This window comes from Medicago sativa, chromosome 3 (assembly GCF_051527215.1).
Source record: "Medicago sativa cultivar Bolivia chromosome 3, Bolivia_mono, whole genome shotgun sequence".
NCBI classification, from domain to species: domain Eukaryota; kingdom Viridiplantae; phylum Streptophyta; class Magnoliopsida; order Fabales; family Fabaceae; genus Medicago; species Medicago sativa.
In genome coordinates, this window is record NC_140751.1 from 14,539,118 (window position 1) to 14,559,746 (window position 20,629).

General features: G+C 35.8%; 2 protein-coding genes and 1 long non-coding RNA gene across 3 annotated transcripts; 2 read left to right on the plus strand and 1 right to left on the minus strand.

The window, feature by feature from the left end:
- The first annotated feature begins 4,952 nt into the window (after positions 1-4,952).
- On the plus strand, positions 4,953-5,648 carry LOC146935981 (uncharacterized). Its single transcript, XR_015033123.1, has 3 exons — positions 4,953-4,985; positions 5,099-5,218; positions 5,445-5,648. It is a non-coding gene; the product is annotated as an uncharacterized LOC146935981 (long non-coding RNA).
- A 5,888-nt stretch (positions 5,649-11,536) lies between these two features.
- On the minus strand, positions 11,537-13,550 carry LOC146935982 (uncharacterized). Its single transcript, XM_085750977.1, has one exon. The coding sequence runs from the start codon at positions 12,752-12,754 to the stop codon at positions 11,693-11,695; it is 1,062 nt and encodes a 353-aa protein (XP_085607103.1). The 5' UTR covers positions 12,755-13,550; the 3' UTR covers positions 11,537-11,692.
- A 5,391-nt stretch (positions 13,551-18,941) lies between these two features.
- On the plus strand, positions 18,942-20,396 carry LOC146935983 (uncharacterized). Its single transcript, XM_085749125.1, has 4 exons — positions 18,942-19,185; positions 19,246-19,709; positions 19,791-20,180; positions 20,295-20,396. The coding sequence occupies exons 1-4, from the start codon at positions 18,942-18,944 to the stop codon at positions 20,394-20,396; spliced, it is 1,200 nt and encodes a 399-aa protein (XP_085605251.1).
- Positions 20,397-20,629: the final 233 nt, after the last annotated feature.

A 20,629-nucleotide genomic window follows, 5' to 3' on the forward strand; every position in this document is an offset into this window, starting at 1 on the left:
TTCCCACAATCTTTCCTTTAGCCCCATCACCAAATGTGACATAACTGGTTACATAAGGTCTCACATTCTCCAGATAATTTTCAACACCAGTCATATGTCTTGAACAACCACTATCAAAATATCAGTCTTCTTTAGATGATGCTCTAAGGGATGTATGAGCAATCAGACCAGCCTTGGTGTATCTATGGTTTCACCCATTCCTGGATAGATTCTGTTGAAAATGCATGAAATCACCTTTCAGCTTGAAGCAGTAGGGTCTGATGTGTCCCTTCTCTCTGCAGTGATCACAAACCCATATCTTTGATTTCTTCCTAGTAGGATGTTCCTCAGAGTGTTTGAACATTGACTCTGCTGACTTTCTTCCAGTCTGTTCATCAATCTGGTTTAGTTGAAGATTCAACCTTGACAGCTCATCATTAAGTTCTGAGATATGAGCCAGATTATCAAATCTTTCATCATGCAGTTGTGCAATCTCTCATGCTTGCTCTTCAAGTTTCTGGGTAAGTTCACTGTTTTTAGCCATCAGGTCATGATAAGATATATCAAGATCTTCATATGACATTTCTTCCTCACAAGACTCAGTGTCTGACATTATTCTACCAGCTAAGGCAGAGACATGATTAGCAGATTCAACTTTCACCTCATCATCTGAGTCATCCCCATCTGACCAAGACACAGCCAAACTTTTCTTCTGTTTCTTTAGAAAAGTGGCACACTCTGTTCTGATATGACCATAGCTTTCACATTCATGACATTGTACCCCTTTGTAGTAAGAATCTCCTTCATCAGGTCTTGTCATATTCTCTTTACTTGGTTGACTGTCAATGTTGGGTCGGATGTTCTGCCTATTTGGTCTGGACCTTCTGTCAAATCTTTTGAAGATCCTCTTGAACTGTCTCCCAAGTAGTGCCAGAGACTCTGCCATGTCTTCATCATCTTCAACATCTACTAGTGCATTATCAACATTCACACTAGAAGTAAAGGCAATACCTTTCCCCTTTTTGTCAGACTTGCTATTGACAGTTAATTCAAAATTTTGCAGGGATCCTATCAATTCATCAACCTTTAGACTAGATATGTCCTGAGTTTCTTCTATAGCTGTAACTTTCATGTCAAATCTCTTAGGTAGAGATCTGAGAATTTTCCTCACAAGCTTTTCATCAGAGATTTTCTACCCAAGGGACCCAAAAGAATTTGCAATGTCTGGGATATTTAAGTGATAATCCTGAATGCTCTCATCTTCTAACATTTTCAGATTCTCGAATTTAGTGGTAAGAAGTTGAATTTTAGCACTTTTTACCTTAGTTGTGCCTTCATGAGCAGTTTTGAGAATCTCCCAGCATCCTTAGCCACAATGCATTGCTTGATCAGTCTAAACATATTTTTGTCCACACCATTGAACAGAGCATTCAAAGCTTTTGAGTTTCCAAGAGCCAATTCATCTTCATCAGCACTCCATTCTTCTTCATGTTTCAACACATCAGTCCTATTGCCATCAGCATCAAGTTGCATAGGATGTTCCCAACCTCTCAGAACTGCCTTCCATGTTTTGCTGTCAATAGATTTGAGGAAGGCACTCATGCGTGATTTCCAGTAATCATAGTTGGACCCATCCAACAGAGGGGGCCTGTTAACAAATCCACCTTCCTTGTCCATAGTTCTAGAATAGAACTCCCTGAAGCTCACCCTAAAACAGACAGGATGCCTGCTCTGATGCCAATTGAAATTCTAGCGCACTTGTTTTAAAAGTTCTGTCAGATGTTTTAACGTTTGCAATGTTCCGGTTAATGTTTCAACATCGAGCGATAAAACATAAATAAAAACAAGAAAAATAAAGGACATGAAAATAAAGAACACAGTGAGTTTGTTGACCCAGTTCAGCACAACACGCTTACATCTGGGGGCTACCAAGCCAGGAAGGAAATCCACTAGTGTAGTCCTTATTCAATAGCTCTCAGCAAACTCCTCGTTTACACTATATGACCTAGGACCTACCCATATAGACTTCAACCTAGGAACTCCTAGATCTGAGATCCCATCTCACTATCCTAATGGTCAGTCATTGCCCCAATGACCTATCAGACCGCAAACACAAAAGATTAGAAGTTACCTTCCAACACAAACAACCAAACCTTGTTTCACAACTTCAGTTTGATGCACAAGAGTATCAATACTCACAAACTCAGTCCTAAACAAGTATCATAGGCGATACAGGAAAGAACACACAATAGATTCTAGACATACATCACAAACGACACAAGAACAGAATACATGAAGACTCAAACCCTAAAGATCTAAACTTTTTAGTATGACGGCTTGAATAAGAAATTAGGTCTTGAAGTCTTCCTTTTATACTGAAGTAGCTTGGGCTAAATAATTCGTTGGGCTTCAGTAAACTTGCAGATCGATTCAGCAAACCTGCAAAACAGAATCAGAAACAAATCTGGAAAGTCCTAATATGTCGGAACCTATATTAAAACATTCCAAATCGTAACAAATATTTCCTAAAATAAAATGTCTATTTTAGTAATATTCCACAGCTGATTCTAATAAGATATGCGCGTTACTTGGTCAGTAAGTAAAAGGAAATACGATTTCCTTAATGGATAAACTACGCGTCGTGCAGATAAGGCAGAAGCCCAGGCACACTGAATCGTGCCAAGATGTTGGAACATTGTATCCAACATCTTACAGAGCTGCCTAACCTCATGCTGGAACATTGGTTCCAACTTACAGAACTAGGATATTTGTTTTAGCAACAATGCAGCCAATACAAATACCCAACAGTGTGGGATCATGTTGAGGCTCAAATGTGGGGTTAAGATGTTGAAAACAAGGAAGGGGTGTATGTGTAGTAGTAGGCTGGGAAGAATTATATGAGTGAAATGGAAATTGTGTTTGAAAGAATATTACATTTCTTGAAACACAAATTTGATTGGTGAGCAAATTGTATAAAAGGTATCCCTTTGTTCCTTCCTTATAACCAATGAAAATGGCTTTTGTAGCTCTTGGTGAAAATTTTGTTCTGTTGTTTGAAAGAGTGTTAGCATAAGCCAAGCAACCAAACACTTTAAGAGGCATAAGAGTAGGTGGTTGTTTATGCAAAACTTCATATGGTGATTTATTATGTAATAAACACTACAAGAAATGTTGCATATTGCTAGGAAATAATGCCAGGAGCAAGAACTCCTGGCAAATTTGCCAGGAGCAATGTCAGGGATTCCCCCTGGGAATATGTCTTTAGAAAAGGTGGGACCCGATTCTTTATTTTCCTTATTATTATTATTTTTAGGGTCTTGCTAACCAATGCCCTTAGGGCAATGGTTAAGGAATCAAAAAAGGAAATAATTGTAAAAATTCATGTAGAAAAAGTTGCTTTTTACTATTTTAATAAGTTGAATGCACAATTTCCAAGATAAAGTTACTACTTTAAGTTTCTTATCAAATGCCCTTAGGACACCTGTTAGCATTTCCCTTATTTTTATATGGAAAATGGGATATTATTAGGAAGATGGTTCATATGTTCTCTCTCTCTTCTCACATGACAAAAACCTTCACCAACATTCTGCATTCTACTATTTCACTTCCTCCTCCATCAAAACCACCGTTGCCCTTCCTTTTGCCTTCTGCGACTTCGTGTGACATCGTATGACTGCATTGCCACCACCATTGCAACCCTCTCTTCTTCCTTTTAAAAAACCACCTATTTATTTTGTTGATTGGGGAGATTTAAAAAACCCCAATCATCACCTTCTCTCTTATTACCTTGCCATTATGAGCCCCCTTTTGAGAAAATAAGTTGATAATCTTATTCCTCGTCGTTTTCTCAATAAAACCCCTATGTTTATTTCGATATTGGAGCACTTTCACCGACAACCACCGTGCCGGAGACCTCCGCCGCGTTGGAGCTCGCCTCAGCCGCCCCAGAAAATTGATTCGCGACCATTTAATCACTTGTCTTCTTCTTGGTGAGCTTTTCGGTAACAAACTTCGTTGATTGCGTCAGAGGTACACCCGCACACCACCGTGAACCAAGGTATGCTCCAAGGATTTAGTGTTTATCGATACAATACACTTCAAAATCTCATTTGCCTTTATTTGATTTGAGTGTGTTAATTTGTTTAAGGAACTAAGAGAGGGAGAGTTTCAATTTCCAGAATTTGAACAATTCCCAAATTAATGTAAGGATTTTCCACTTTTGTTATTGACGAATCCTTTTCTTCTGGGTAATCTTAAATTCATGAAAATTTTGGGTTATGTGGGTTGTTCCTAAATCAAATTGAAGTTTTTTCCTTTCCTTTTGGGCGTGTGAAAGTAGATTTGGGGATTTCTAATCAGATTTTAGGGACTTCTTACGGCTTATAGTTTTGATTCATGATTATTGACTTGTTGCTTTCCAGAATTTACATTGTAACTTTATGGAACTTATCAAAAAGTAAGGATAGATACATTGATCCTAGATATCATATTCATAATCATCATCTCAGTAGAGCAATAAATATGAGATGGTGCTGGTTGTTCAATCAAAGACGAAGCTCAAAATACCTGTTCCTGTAGTCAATGATTGGTGTGAACTTTTAGCATTTGAGTAATACTTATTTATTGTCATGGATATAATGAATGTGAATGATATACCTTACCTTAGGACTGTCTGGTAAGACAATTCCAGCAATGGCTTTCGAGCACTATAACTAACATGAATTATATTCCTAACCTTAGAACATGAATTTAATCTCACTCTAACCTGTGTACACTTTTATGATGCGAAGAAAGGTATATTAGTTTGTGCAATATGAATGATACATATTTGGAACAAGAAGTAGAGTAAATAGACTCTAGAGTCTAGGTTCTAAATGGAAAGCTGTTTAATGGAAGGAGTTAGGCTTGAGTGGAACTTTGTTTAATATGTCTCTCATTGTTTGCAGGGTTAGAAGGAGAAAGATTGTAGATATAAGAAAATAAGTTCTACAAAATAATAATCAAAGGTAAAGTTATGTTATGCAATTTATTCTATCATTATGTAACTTATTCTACGTGTGATATTTATGCTTTCATTTTATTTGAAGAAGAATACTAACATATTTTTGCAATGAGGCAGAGTTTGAAATCAACCTCTTTATTTGGAGAATCTCTTAGAGCGTCATCAAAATCAACACTGAAGTTTTCAAGGACAAAGAGTACTTCAGTCATAACCAAATGCGAAATTGGCGACAGTTTGGTGAGTTTCTTACTTGTGTGTTTTATCCGTAGTTGAATGAGTCTGTTTGGGTCGACTTATCTAAACTTATCTCCTCACATAAACACCCGTGACAATTTCTGCGAGGGCTTATGTAAACAATTTATGACATGTCCATTATCTATTCTCACTCTCAGCTTATTTTCACAAGCTCGTCAGGATAGCTTATGAAAAAGTTTGACTTTATGTTGATGTGTGTATATTGTAGGAAGAATTCTTGTCAAAGGCGACACCGGATAAAAGACTGATTAGGTTGATGGTGTGCATGGGAGAAGCATTGAGAACAATTTATTTCAAAGTGAAGACAGCTTCTTGTGGTGGAACACAATGTGTTAACTCTTTTGGGGATGAGCAGCTTGCAGTGGATATGCTGGCTAATAATCTTCTTTTTGAGGTTAGACAATATCAATATTAGTAACGTTGTCAATAAGTACACAGATTATAAAATGAAGCTGTATTGAAATAATTAAACTGATTATGTAGTGGTTACATTAATAAGTTTCTACCTAATGAAACAACAAATTATGATTTTTTAACATCAATAACTCATCTGCTTTGGGATTTTCCGTAAGATTCTGATAATTTTGTTTGATTTTATGCATTGCGATGTTGAATCTTAATTTACATTTCAAGTTAAGCGATTCAAATTAAACAATACAACATGTGGTTAATTTCAATTTTAAACTTAGCATGGCTACTAGGATTTTTGATGGTATTTGCTGCTACTATTTGGTGCTCTAAAGGTGTGTTTATGCGTTATTAATTTGTGGTTAGACCAAACAACTTGATTCACTAGTGATTTTATGCTACTAACTTGGTTGGTTTTTTAATCTTTTTGAAGGGTCTAAGTTATCTGCACGGAGTCAGATATTTAGTTCACAGAGACATAAAGCCTGCTAATTTACTTGTAAATCTCAAAGGGGAGCCGAAAAGTACTGATTTTGGTATTAGTGCTGGCTTAGAGAATTCACTTGCAATGGCTAGTATATACTCTATCAGTCACGGTTTGTTGTTGTCATGCTTTGCTTCCACATACCGATTTGCTTCCACTCTTTGTTTGCTTGACTGTTAATGTCTATATTTATATGAAAATTTGAGTATGAGTTATTGCATTAAATATTAGACTATGTTGTTAACAAGTTATGAATTGTGTTTGAATTGTTTAGAAATGATTGAATTGTGTATGTTTGAATTGTTTTGCTCCTATAGATAGAAATTGCACTTCAAAAGATGAGCAAGTCCGTATTGAGGATCTTGTTGAGCTGTGAGAGAACGGCTAGATTATCTCATTGTTGAGAACGTATATGTTTCTTATCAATTTTTATCAATGTATTGTATTAATTTTGGGCCATAAAAATGGCTACTATCTATCTAATAATCATTCCCTAAAAGAAATATCTATCTAATTAAAAAAAAAATTAAATTGTTTTTTAATTTTTTTATTATTAAATTTTAATATTTTGATTATTTAAACAATTAAATTACGTTTTTTTTTTTAAAAAAAATTCTGTTTTATCTTGGTTTTTCGGGTGTCAAACATTGATTACGTTTGAACCTTTTGAACCTTTGATATCTCATTTTTTCTTGGGAAGAGAAAAATAAGCAAAACCCTTGAGAATCGAGGTCCGGGAGTTGTTTTTACTACGGGAAGGTGTTAGGCACCCATAACGACTATAGTATCCTATAGGAACTGTCTTTACTTTCTACGCGCGCGCTTTATTTTTAAACGCTATTTGAAAGATGATATTTACACCTAAGAGTTTACTAGGTGAAGAATTGGAGGGAGAAGAAGGTGTTTGAATTTTTGTTTTATTTGAATTGAAGGAATATTGGTTCCTTGCCTACGTACCCTTTTAAGGGATCAAATCCATCGTAGTTCTCTTCCAAAAAATGTTTTTTGTTTTTTATTGGTTGATTTTAAGTTTGAAAAGTGGAATTTTTAAGAATGAGAGAAAGAGGCCTCAAGGGCATAAGATTGTGAAAATATGAGGTTGAATTAGTCATTTTGTAAAAGAAAGTCTAAGTATTATTAGAATTCATTAAAGTTTTTATTTAAGAAAATAAAAGGGAAATACAATGGGATTTTGATCCCAAGGTTTATTTAGAAAAATATTTGAGTGATGTTGTTCACATTTTTGAAAAAAAGGATTTTTGTCTAAGTTTCAAAGTTCCTAAACATACATCTAAACATGCATTCCCTAAACATACATCTAAGGCATGCATACCCTAAACATACATCTAAAGTATCCATGTGAGGTGTGTGCATGTGTCGGTGCTTGTGTCGGTGTACATCATTAGAGTCCATTGTCCTTTACATCATTAGCTTAGATACATGCTATGGTCTTGCAAGAATTTAAAAGCATAAAGGAAATTACAAAATTCCTAGGTCTTTACATTCTAAGTATTGGCATGAATTTTAAAGTGCAAGAAAATGAAGACTAAGAATATAAGATGGAGGATGAAATGCTTATGGAATGTATGAAACATGAAGTGAAATGGTTAGTAGCATAAGACATAATAGAATGGTAATTATAAACAAGAGAAACACTAAAAAAAAACTTGACAAAAGATAACAAGACTCTTAACCTAAAAGTAGCAAAATATGCCTAAAGTTTACCATAACATCAAAGCAAGTATATGACCTATAATCCTCACATCATGACAATTTTCTAAAGGTTTTATTACAAACAATGATATGAGAATTATAAGAACACATTCAAGTCAAGAATCATGATATATTTTAGGCATGCTTGGCACTTTATTTTCACAAACAAACATTTACATGACTTGTAAAACAAGCAAACACATACAATATATTCACATGCAGTAAAAAAAACACCTCAAAACAGCAAGAAATTCATTACAAATTCATACTTCACAAATCAATATCATGTATCATGATTAGGGATCAAGAACATGCACTTTTCACAAATTTTTAATATAAAACATCACAAAATAGCAAGAAAAGCATCATATTATTTTTTACCAATTTTTCAATATGCAAAACCATCACAAAAGACCACAAAAACTAACAAGAAATATACATGAAATTTTTTAGACTTTTAGAGGAGTTTTAGACTCAACAACATGCAAAACTTCACAAATTTTAACAAAAATAGTAAACAATTAGCAAGAAATACCACACATATTCCCCCTCAGGTTTTAACACATAACAATATCCTAAAAGTGTTAAGAAAATTGTCAAGAACATGTAGAAATTTTTTAGGAATTTTTATCAAAGTTTTTGAACATATATGGGTGCAAACAAAAAGAAACAGTGTTGAAATAGCAAAAAAACAAAGGAGAACGCAAGAAACCCAAACCAAAACCCAGGCCCAAAGGGAAATGGATCCTAGATCTACAGGGAGGCAACACAGGCCGTTGGATCGATCCAACTGGATCAAGCCATAGATCTAAAGGCCAGGATGCAAGGCCAGGTGAACCAAGACTGAACCAAACCGGTTCAGCTGTTTATATAAGGGTTTGTGGACCGGTTCACTTCATTTCACTCTTTCGTTTCTCTCTCTACGTCTCAGACTTCTCTCCCTTCTCTCTAAAACTCCGTCGTCTTCTCCGGCAGACTTGACCACCGCCGGCGAAGATTCCGGTGACGGAACCCTAATCTTCTCCGATCTACATGGATCTAAACCCTAAACCACTCTATTTTTCATGCTGAATTCAAATATGAACTTAGATTTGAGAAATAAACGGTGAAACTCTGTAGATCTACAATTGATGTTTCGGTTTCGAATATTTTTCAATCTTTTTCAATCTTTTTCGAAAGAACAAGTTCTGGAATTTGTTAACCTACTTCGTTTCACCGTTTATTTACGTTTACGAACCTTCGATGATGATTTAAAATGAAAAAACGTGAAGGTTTCGTGAGTTTACCCGGATTTGAATGGAGATTTGAGTGAGAAGACGAATAGAACCTCTGCGAACCTTCTCTGAGCTTCTGGTAAGTGCTTTGTTGTCGTTCACCTTCTTCTCCTCTGATTCACTTTGAATTCAACTCCTCTTCTTCTTTCTCTCAACACCTTCCTTGTGATCGTGTTGAATTCGTCGTGATTTGACGAATTCACGCTTGAATTGCAAGGAAGAAAGTTCGATGATGATGATTACACAAGTAATCACTGAGAACCTTCGCTAATTTCGAAAAGATTTTGTTGAATTGAAAACTTTTGGCTTCGATCTTCTAAAAATTGGATTGGTTTTGTGTATTTGATGATGAATTTGGTAAGAATCAGTGAAGAATTTGTGGATTTGTGATGAATTTGATACGGTTAGGGTTGGAATTGGGATGAATGTTCTTGATGAACTTCAACGTGTTCATCACTTTTCTGGGTTTTTGATATGTTTTTGGTGGAGAGAGAAAGAGTGGAAGTGTTTGTGCTGAGTTGTAACGGAATGAGTGGGTTCTTCTGACTCAATGATGAGTTGGCTTGCTTTTATAGGTGCCACGCAGTGACCTTGGACCAATGAGAAAATGCCATGTGGACCTGGACTGTAACTAACTTTTTTGGACTGATCTGCAATTGACTGAAACTTGAGGACCAAATTGCAAATATGAAAAAGGACTAAAAAGCAAAAATTTGAGACTTAAAGGACGAGAATGCAATTATTAAAAATTTTAGGACTAAAATGAAAATTTGAAAATAAAATTGAATTAAAATTGGTAATTGGAAAAAAACTTAAAGTGAAACAAAAATAAAAAACACAAAAGGACTAAAATGAACCAACTACTTAAATGAGGTACTTCAAAGTAACCTCTCTCTGTCAAAATTTCATGTGAAATGACCAAAATGCCCCTAGGGACTAAACTGACTCAGAATGATCCAAATGCAATTTTTTTTTTTTAAAATGGTTTTTTAACAGGGAATTAAAGCAAGAGTTTATTCAAACTAATGAAAACACTCAGAGAGAAATTTTAGGGATTACAAGAGTTTTAACACAGGAAATGACTAAAATGCCCCTAGGGGCTAAACTGACTCAAAATGACTCAAATGCAATTTTTGAAATGAATTTTGACATGGAATTAAACAAAAACTCATTCAAACCAATTGAAAGGACTCAGGGACAATTTTTCAAGATTTGAAAGAAATCTTAACATGGGAAATGACTAAAATGCCCCCTAGGGGCTAAACTGACTTAAAATGACTTCAAATGTAATTTTTGAAATGGATTTTAACATGGAATTGAAATAAGGACTTATACAAACCAATTGAAAAGACTCAAACAATTTTTAAGGACTAAAATGAGTTTGAATGCAGGAAATGACTAAAATACCCTTCTTCATGAATTTTTGCAAATAACATTGAAATAAGATGCAGAGAAATATGCAATTGATTAGAGACAAATTCAAATGACTTGAAATGCAAGAAAAGTATTTTGGATGACTTGAAATGCAAGAAAACATAGACAAATACACAATTGGAAAGATTTTTACAGCTAAATTGGGTGATGAAGCAGAGTAAAATGTCAGTGTAAACAATAGCAAATTGGCAAATCTTCAAGAGTAATAGACATATATCAAAGATGGAAAAATATTTTGAGCAAGTATTTTTAGGTCCAAAATTAGGGTATAACAAATTCGTACACATTTTGCCAGGGGTTAACCCCTGGCATGTTTTGAAAATGATTGATGTGATGCTAACACAGTCTGCAAAAGCCTGCACAACGTCAGAAAAGCTGCATGCAAGCTGACACAATTTGCCAGGGGTTGAGCCAGGGCCTGTGCCAGGAGCGCATTTGCCAGGAGCTAAAGCCCTGGCAAGTTCATTTGCGATGAGCAGATTTGCTGGTGATTCTGCTCCTGGCAAAACTCCTGGCAAACGTCCAGTTGCCAGGGCTTTCTGCATTTTGCCAGGGCTTCTGCCCCTGGCGAAATGCAACATTTCTTGTAGTGAAAGGGGTGGGAATGCGGTTAATGATATGAATTGAGTGTGTGATTGCATAAGACCAGAACTGGTGTGGTAATTGTGCTTGGAAAAATAATGATCTTGCTACATTTAATATGTGTTTATGTTTCCTTACAACAATGCCATTTTGTTGACGGGATTCAACACATGAAGTTTGTTGCAAAATGCCCTTATTGAGATAGAAATAATGCATCATGAATTCTTGGCCATTATCACTTCTTATGATTTTAATCTTTGTTTGAAATTGATTTTCGACATGTGCAACAAAATTTTGAAGATGTTTTCTAGTTTCTGATTTGTTTTGCATCAGAACTGTCCAAGTAAATCTAGAAAAATTATCTACAATGGTTAAAAAAATACTTATGACCATGAAGAGAAGGAATTGAATAGGGACCCCATATATCAACATGTATTAAATCAACTATTTGTACAGAATGAGAAGAACTATTACAATATGGTAATCTTTTATGTTTTGACATTTGACAAGTGTCACAAGGAGAAATAAAATGTTGTGGAATGTAAGGAAATTGTGAGGAAATTATTTGATGTTGGGTCTTGGATATGATCTATAATGCCACAATGTAGAATCCTCTTTATTTGCAGTCAAGACATTGACACCGACTTTGTCATGTTGATTTTTGATTTTGTTGGCCTCACAGAAATGTTTGATTACCACTAACAATCCTCCAATTGGTTTAGCTAAACCAATCATTTTGAAATCGGGCATCTGCTTAATGAAACATAAGTGAGGGTGAATTTCAAGAAAACAATTAAGATTGGTGGTAAGTTTGGTAACAGAAATGAGGTTAACCTTAAATTCAGGGGCATATAGAACATCAAATAAGGTAATGAAACTATTAAGATTGACAGTACCAGAATATGAAGAGACAATTTGTGTACCATTAGGCAAAGATATAGAGATTGGATGAATTTTATTAAGAGACAAAAAATGAGTTTTATTAAAACTAATATGATGGGTGGCTCCTGTGTCTAGAAGCCAATGATCATGGAAATTACCTGAGCTTGAAGAATCGGTTTCTGGAGAAGTAATTGTGTGTTGAATGGAATTGGCAGCGGCTTGAGGTTTGGTATATGTGTTAGTCTGTTGAAGAAGGCCCATGATGCCTTGATACTCCTCTTGAGTCAAACTCACACTTGAATTTTGAGAAGAACTTATCCCTGGGTTTGCTTCAGATGATGCAGTGTTCGCAATGTAGGTCGAATTGGCACTCCCTTGGTTCTTTGGCTTGTAACCAGGAGGAAATCCATGGAGGAAATAACAAGTATCAACGGTGTGATTAGAGCGGCTGCAATGAGTGCAAATTTTGTTAAAACCAGTTTGATTTCTGCCACCAAAAGAATTTCCTCTACCACCAAAATTGTGCATCCTTCCTCCTCGATTAAAAGACCCCCTCCGATAGCCAAAGTTATTATTATTCTTTGGTTGTTGACTGGCAACTTTTTGATCATGACTGTTATTAACAACAAAGGCTATGGGTTGTGAATTATAATCCACATGAACCCCGGAATTAAATTGCCGCTCTTGTTGTATAACCATGGAAAATGTCTTAGTGATAGGGGGTAATGGATCAATCAACATAATTTGAGATCTGACATTGGTAAATTGCTCGTTAAGTCCCTTCAAAAATCTAATCACCAAATCTTGCTCTCTGTAGTCTTGTGCGAGTTTTAGTGCACCACAAGAACACGGAATCGAATATTTGCAAATTGGATTGGGTCTGAAATTTTCAAACTCATCCCAAAGTATCTTTAATTGTGTGAAATAATCAGTAACTGACAAGATACCTTGATGTAGTTTGAATATTTCTTCTTGAAGATCAGAAATGCGAAAAACATCAGCCTGACAGAATCGATCCTTCAGATTTTTCCAAACTTCAAATGCTTTGTCTATCTAAAGAATTGATTGTAAGATTGATTCAGAAACTGATCGATGTATCCAAGCAAGATCCATGGTATTGCATCTTTGCCACGCTCCGTGTAGAGGATCTGAAGGTAGAGGTGGTAAAATTGAACCATTAATGAAACTCATCTTATTCTTTGCCATGAAGGCGATTTTCATAGCCCTAGATCATGTATGATAATTGGGGCCAGAAAGTATGGGAGAAACCAATGGTTGTGAAGGACTCTCACTGGCGTGAACAAAATATGGATTCAGGGGATTTGTTACTAAATCTGGAAAATTATTTTGGTTTGCCATGGTGATTTGACAAATATAACAACAAGAGATTACAAAGTAATGAACAATTGTAAAACAATTCTTTTACGTGAATCAAAGAATGAATATTGTTTTTGATAGAACAAGAGATGATTAAGATGACGTGAAACAAGGAAATTTGGTTTGTTATCTCCTGATACCATGTTAGTGGAATAAATTCATTGTACAAATTCTTCTTACATAAATCATAAAACTATCCCCTTATATATACATCACAATGTAACCACCTTTTGTAACTTCCTAAAATAAACTGAATGTGTAACTTCCTAACACAAACTGCATATAATAACTGACTAGTAACTATATATTTATCTACTGTAACAAAAAGATTAAACTAAAATCATCAAAACCCCAAAATTGAAAAACATATGGTAAAAACTTCAAAATGAAACCACAAACGTACAGATGAAGGGTGTCTCCATCGATTCTCTTAAACTTGAGTATCCATATTTTTATTTTTTATTTCACATAATTCAATATTCAAATCCAGTATCACATAATATTTAGGAAGAATGATGTTATTTAAACATAAAAAAAATTGACATCGTATGTGACACCTGCTGTTTTTGGAATAAACTTAATTTGAATATATTTTCGTCATCTTATGCACATCTACTACAATCATACCTTATTTGATTATTTCATTAGAAAATTTCTAGGATGCCATGGAATTCAACTTCTACACATTTATCATCAGTCATATGGTATTTGAGGTAGCAGCTCTCGTCATTCTTTTTATTTCAGTATCATATTTCTTCTCCAGAGCATTCCAAACATTATTTATTATTTTTGGGATAAAATTAATTTAAAATACTTTTGTCACCAAAAATATTATGGGATTGAGTCGCGTACTAGGTCATTCTTTTTTGAGACGTTTCAAGGTGTTGTCCCAAATTGTGCAAACATATTACTAACCACGACGTTACCAAGATAAAACAACACAATTAAAACTGTATTGGACTCCCAATTCTATGTAAGATCCATTCAAAAATTTCACCTTAAAACATGGTAGAATCCACTCAACAACTGCAAATATGACGCTAAGATCACTCACTCACCACAAGAAAGGACTATTACAGTCTTCAAACTGTACAAGATTATCTTTATAGAGACTTTATAATTGTTGGAAGAATTGTTCGGAGTTGATTGTAAATATGAACTTCAGGATTGCTAACGTTTACATAGAGTGAAAATTGTGTGTTTATCGTATAGGAAATGTTTTAATTGTTAAGTTATTTTTTTCTTTTGTAAGATTTTTAACAAGGAAAGGTATTTTTAACACCTTGTGCGTTGCCTTGTCCCTCAAGTTTGTATTCGTTAGCAATTCTCATGACATTCATAATTTATCTAGAATCATGGCAAAGGAAAGAGAGTTAATTATGGAGTCCCACCTTAGTTTTGTTTTTTCTGGCTTGGGCTATGAAGTATTACATATTGACCTTTGACCTTACTCTTCTAAGAGTATTGCTATTGATAGCGAGAGAATCTTCCCAAAATCATCACGACATGGCAAAAGCCAAGTAACAGTGTTTTTGGCGGAAAACATGGGAGGGTATTGGTGTAATTAAGATAAACATATTTAGTGTAAAAAATGCTTCGTGGTATTTGTCGCTATGTTTTCTATCGGAAGAACTAGCATTTTCCCTCTTCTAATCAACATGTAAACATCAATTTCTAACTTAATTTATCATTAGCAATCCAACAATCAAACATGCAAAAATACTCTAAAAATCTAAAATTGAGAAATTTCATCAAAATTACTTGATTTTAGGGTAGAAGTGTAAACAATTTATTGTAAAGACCGAGTTATTATATGAAATTAGAATACACTTACTTGAAAATCATGATTACCGAATTCACTGAGTCGCCGAGACAGAGTCTTCCTTTATCTTTCACATGCTCCGGACTTAGGGTTTTCGATGGGGCAAACCGCTAATGAGCAGAATAGTCAGAGTGATGGCAAAGGGGACCTAACCTCTCTATTTATAATCGTGCAACCCTAGGCGCCACCCATCATGGGCCTAGTGTTTGGACCTACACTATGTTTCTACACAAATCAGATTAAGTGCCCAAAAGCCCAATATTTATTGATCACTTTTATTAGGGCTTAAGCATCATCAAATGGATCACAACATCAGTCCGTTTTTATTAAAGCCAAAACCAACAATTGATTGTAGCCCACAAAATATTAGAAGAAATTCTAACATTCTCCCATTTGGGCAAAATCCACTGTGTATTTTAAAAATAAAATTAAAATTAAAAATAATTTTTAAAAACGACTCTCGGACTGATAATAAACTTCATAACGTGGCCACTACAAGATCCCATGATGCAACACTTAATTACTTAATTATTTTAATAAGTTTTAGAAATACATTTATGTGATTGGCGTGATTTATATGAGCTATATGCGATTTATATGTGATTTATGTGATATATATATATATATATATATATGTGTGTGTGTGTGTGTGTGTGTGTGTGTGTGTGTGTGTGTGTGTGTGTGTGTGTGTGTGTGTGTGTGTGTGTGTGTGTGATTTATCTGAATTATACGATTTTGAGAGATGTTGTGACTTATTTTATTATTTAAGAAAATAAGATTTGAAAATAAAATAAATATTAAGTTGACGGGTTATTTTGTGAATATTAAAAAGATTGGTGGTAGAAAGAAGAAATCAGATAAATTAGATGAGGGGTTATAAATAGGAGCTCGCCATCGTGAGCAAAGTAGCTCGCCTCGCGAGCAGGTGCGTTTGAGACGTCGAGAGAGGTGGTTTTGCTCGCCCTCGCAAGCAATGGTACTCGCCCCCGCTAGTTAACCTGTTAGTTGCCCCAAATTATTTTCCTTGCGATTCCTTTCGCACATGTAATCTTGAGATGACCTTGGGGTATTAGATGAAAGTCATTTATGCTATTAGAGGTGTTGGAACAAAATGTGTTTAACAATGAACCTTAAAGAGTTTTGATGATAACAAGGTATTAAAAATTGTAAATTGGACTAGCTAATATTTGTTCAAGTGTACAGGACCACAGTTAAAAAGTTACATCATTAATTGGTTCTGAATGAGCAAATAAAGAGCAAAAGAAGATGAAGCTTAGACGATTCTGAAGGCAATACGCTCCTGAAAGTAAAAGCGCTCCTGAAGTCAAGTTGCTCCTGAAGAAATACTGCTCCTGAAGAAATAGTGCTCCTGAAGACAAGAGGTCCAGAAGCCACATTATCAGAAGCTGCATCATCAGAAGCTGCAAAAGCTGCTTCATCAGAAGCTGCCTCATCAGAAGTCATTTCACCAGAAGCTGAAGATCAATTGGATTTGCAGAAGATTCAAAGATTGAAGAATCTACATTGTAAAAGCTGTCTATTGGATTCGAAAACACAGCAGAAAATTAGTGGAACATTGCAACGGTCATTTCAAAGGTGTTTGAAGACATGTGCTTGCAATTTGGACGAAAGCGTTGACATTGTACTTTGTACGAATTGTACAACCACGTTCTCCACTACTCTGTTTTGTGTCCACGCTACAAGACAAGAAAACAGCTCCAGAATACAGCTTCGCCTGCATAGATGTTCCTTTGGATAAGGAATGGATTTCAAATTGGTTCTTCATAGGACAACAACCAAATCAGGCAAAATATCATTGGTGAAAGATCAAGCTTCAACAACGACTCTTTGGTGCGCTGGCAATTTCACAACGTCTCTTTCACACCTCTATATAAAGGAGTGAAGACTTAGAGTTTTGGTAATGCAAGAACGCTGAACGAAAGACTCACAACATTTTTACAAGTGCCAAACCTCTGCTGAAATTGTTCTGCATTCACTTAGAATTTCTGTGTCTCAAAGTCATATCCTAGAAATTCTTAAGTCCATTGAGTTTGTATCTGATTTGTATTGTGAGCACCTCTGATTGTATATCAAGTGTTCAACCTTAAACAATTTTCTGTGTAATTTTGTTTAGTTAGGAAGTCTCTTGCAGTTATGCTTGAGCAGGAAGTCTCTTGATTGTGTTCTTGAGCAAAGGAAGTCTCTAGCTTGTGTGCTTGAGCAAAGGAAGTCTCTTGCTTGTGTGCTTGAGCAATTGTAATCAGATATTACTCTTAGTGAAATCTCCTTGGAAGTGCAAGGGGGACTGGACTACTTCCGGATTGTGGAAGGAACCAGTATAATTGCTTTGTGTCGTTCTTCTTCTGTCTCTCTGTTTTATTCCACTGCATTTAGATTCTGATCATCACTTCAGAAGCTGTCTCACTTAGCTTCTGATCAGTGTGTTCAGTTGTTTAGGAGAAACGAAGAATTTTTCAAAACACAATTCAACCCCCCTTCTTGTGTTTTCTCACCTTCAAGAGGTTGTCCAGAAAACCATATTAAGATGATTAAGATTATTAGTAATGAGATATTATTATATGTGCATTATGTGTTGTATTCGTGATGTTGATGTTGTTATGAAAGATATTGTTGTTTATACCATGCAAATTATTGCTGTTAATACTGTTATATGCTGCTTATGTTGCTGTTTTGCTGTTGTTGACCATTAATATCATGAAGTTGTATATGTCAGTCTAAGTTGTAAAGTTGTGAGTTGTCGTCCAAACTATTGGAGTCACATAAAATGTTTAAGATGATTAAGATGTTTAAGATGATTAAGATGTTCAAGAAGATTAAGATGTAAGATGTTGAGTCCATTGCATACTCATTAACGTTGGGGGCTTGATGCCCTAGAGACTTGCTCAACCACGTTGGGGGCTTGATGCCTGGAGCTTTTGCTCAATTAAGTTGGGGGCTTGATGCCCTGGAGCCTTTTTACGCTCATATATGTTGGGGGCTTGATGCCCTGGAATTGGTACCACATGCATTTGCATATTCAAGATGATCTAAGATGATAAGAGTTGCATAGTCGAGTCGAGTTGCATTTGTCGAGTCAAGAGTTAATGCTTAAGTTATTGTGATATATTGATAATGCTTTAGTTGTTGAATGTAATTGATGAATTATATGCTTGATATTGTTGTTTGTGAAATCTCACCCCTTCTGCTTGAAAATGTTGCCCTTCGTATGGGTAACTTGTAGGTAACCAAGATTAGTTGCGGTCGTGAGTGGACTCCTCACAAGTGTGTCTTAGGTGCTCTGATACGTAACGGGATGGGAAATTATGATGTTGTTTTCTGTTCCTTACGTATTATCTTAAGGAGATTTTCATGATTTATTATCGAACTATGTTTTATGAGATTTTATGTTGAGGCCCATGTGCCAAAAATTATTTAAGTTGTTGAACTATTCCGCTGCGAAGTTTTAAATAAATATGTTGTTGGATTTTGAAGGATGAATATTCATTTATTCAGTTTATGATTTTAAGAAAAGAATGTGACATTTCGTTTATGATTGAGAAACTCTGATTTTTATTATGAAATTTTTAAGTTGGGAAAACAGGGTGTTACAATTGGTATCAGAGCAGGTTGGTCTGTCCGGCCAAGTAATTGAGACGAGTAGTGTCGTTTAACAATTGGAATACCATTATTATGTTATTCTGGTTGTTGTGTGATGTGCAGAGAACTAGGATGGCTGGAAGAAATGATGTTGTTATTGCTGCTGCGTTGGAAGCTGTAGCTCAAGCTGTGGGACAACATCCTAATGCTGGTGTTGTTGCTAATGTTGAAGTGAGGATGTTGGAGACTTTCCTGAGGAATCATCCCCCTACTTTCAAAGGAAGGTACGACCCTGATGGAGCTCAGACGTGGCTCAAAGAGATTGAGATAGTCTTCCGTGTTATGCAATGTACGGACGATCAGAAGGTGCGTTTTGGTACACACATGCTGGCTGAGGAAGCTGATGACTGGTGGGTGAGTCTTCTACCTACCTTAGAGCAAGACGCTGCAGTTGTTACTTGGGCTGTGTTTAGGAGAGAGTTTCTAAACAGATACTTTCCGGAGGATGTTCGCGGAATGAAAGAGATTGAGTTCCTTGAGCTGAAGCAAGGTAACATGACGGTGACAGAGTATGCTGCAAAGTTTGTGGAGGTAGCTAAATTTTATCCGCACTACACTGCTGAGAATGCTGAGTTTTCCAAGTGTATCAAGTTTGAGAATGGCTTGCGTGCTGACATCAAGCGGGCCATTAGTTACCAACATATCCGTGGCTTTTCTGAGCTAGTGAGCAGCTGCAAAATCTATGAAGAGGATACTAGAGCCCATTACAAGATTGTGAATGAAAAGAGAGGTAAAGGCCAGCAAAGCTGTCCAAAGCCTTACAGTGCTCCGGCTGATAAAGGAAAACAAAGAGTTAATGATGAGAGTAGGCCGAGGAAGAATGATGATGTTGTCGAGATTGTTTGCTTCACTTGAGGCGAGAAAGGCCATAAGAGTAATGCTTGTACTAGAGATGAGAAACGGTGTTTCCGTTGTGGCAAGAAAGGACATTCGCTTGCAGAGTGTAACCATGAGGATATTGTGTACTTTAATTGCAATGAAGAGGGTCATATTGGGTCTCAATGCAAGAAACCGAAGAAAACTAAGACTACTGGGAGAGTTTTTGCTTTGACTGGTACTCAGACAGAGAACGAGGATTGCTTGATCAGAGGTACTTGTTATATTGATAATACTCATTTAGTTGCTATCATTGATACTAGTGCTACGCATTGTTTTATTGCTATTGATTGTGCTTCTAAGTTGGGCCTTACTATGTCTGATATGAATGGAGAGATGGTTGTCGAAACTCCAGCTAAGGGTTCGGTGACCACTTCTCTTGTGTGTTTAAGATGTCCCTTGTCTATGTTTGGTCGAGATTTTGAAATTGATTTGGTTTGTCTACCTTTGAGTGGAATGGATGTAATCCTTGGTATGAACTGGTTAGAGTACAACCATGTCCACATTAATTGTTTTAGTAAGTCAGTGTATTTCTTTTCTGCTGAAGAGGAAAGTGGAGCAGAGTTTTTGTCTACTAAGCAGTTGAAGCAGTTAGAATGTGATGGAATTTTGATGTTTTCATTGATGGCGTCTTTGTCTATTGAGAATTAAGCAATGATTGATAAACTACAAGTAGTACGCGATTTTCCTGAAGTTTTTCCCGATAAAATTCCTGACGTGCCTCCAGAAAGAGAAGTTGAATTTACGATTGATCTTATTTCGGGAACAAAGCATGTGTCTATGACTCCTTACCGTATGTCGACTTCTGAGTTGGCTGAGTTGAAGAAACAATTGGAGGATTTGCTTGATAAGAAGTTTATACGACCGAGTGTTTCACCTTGGAG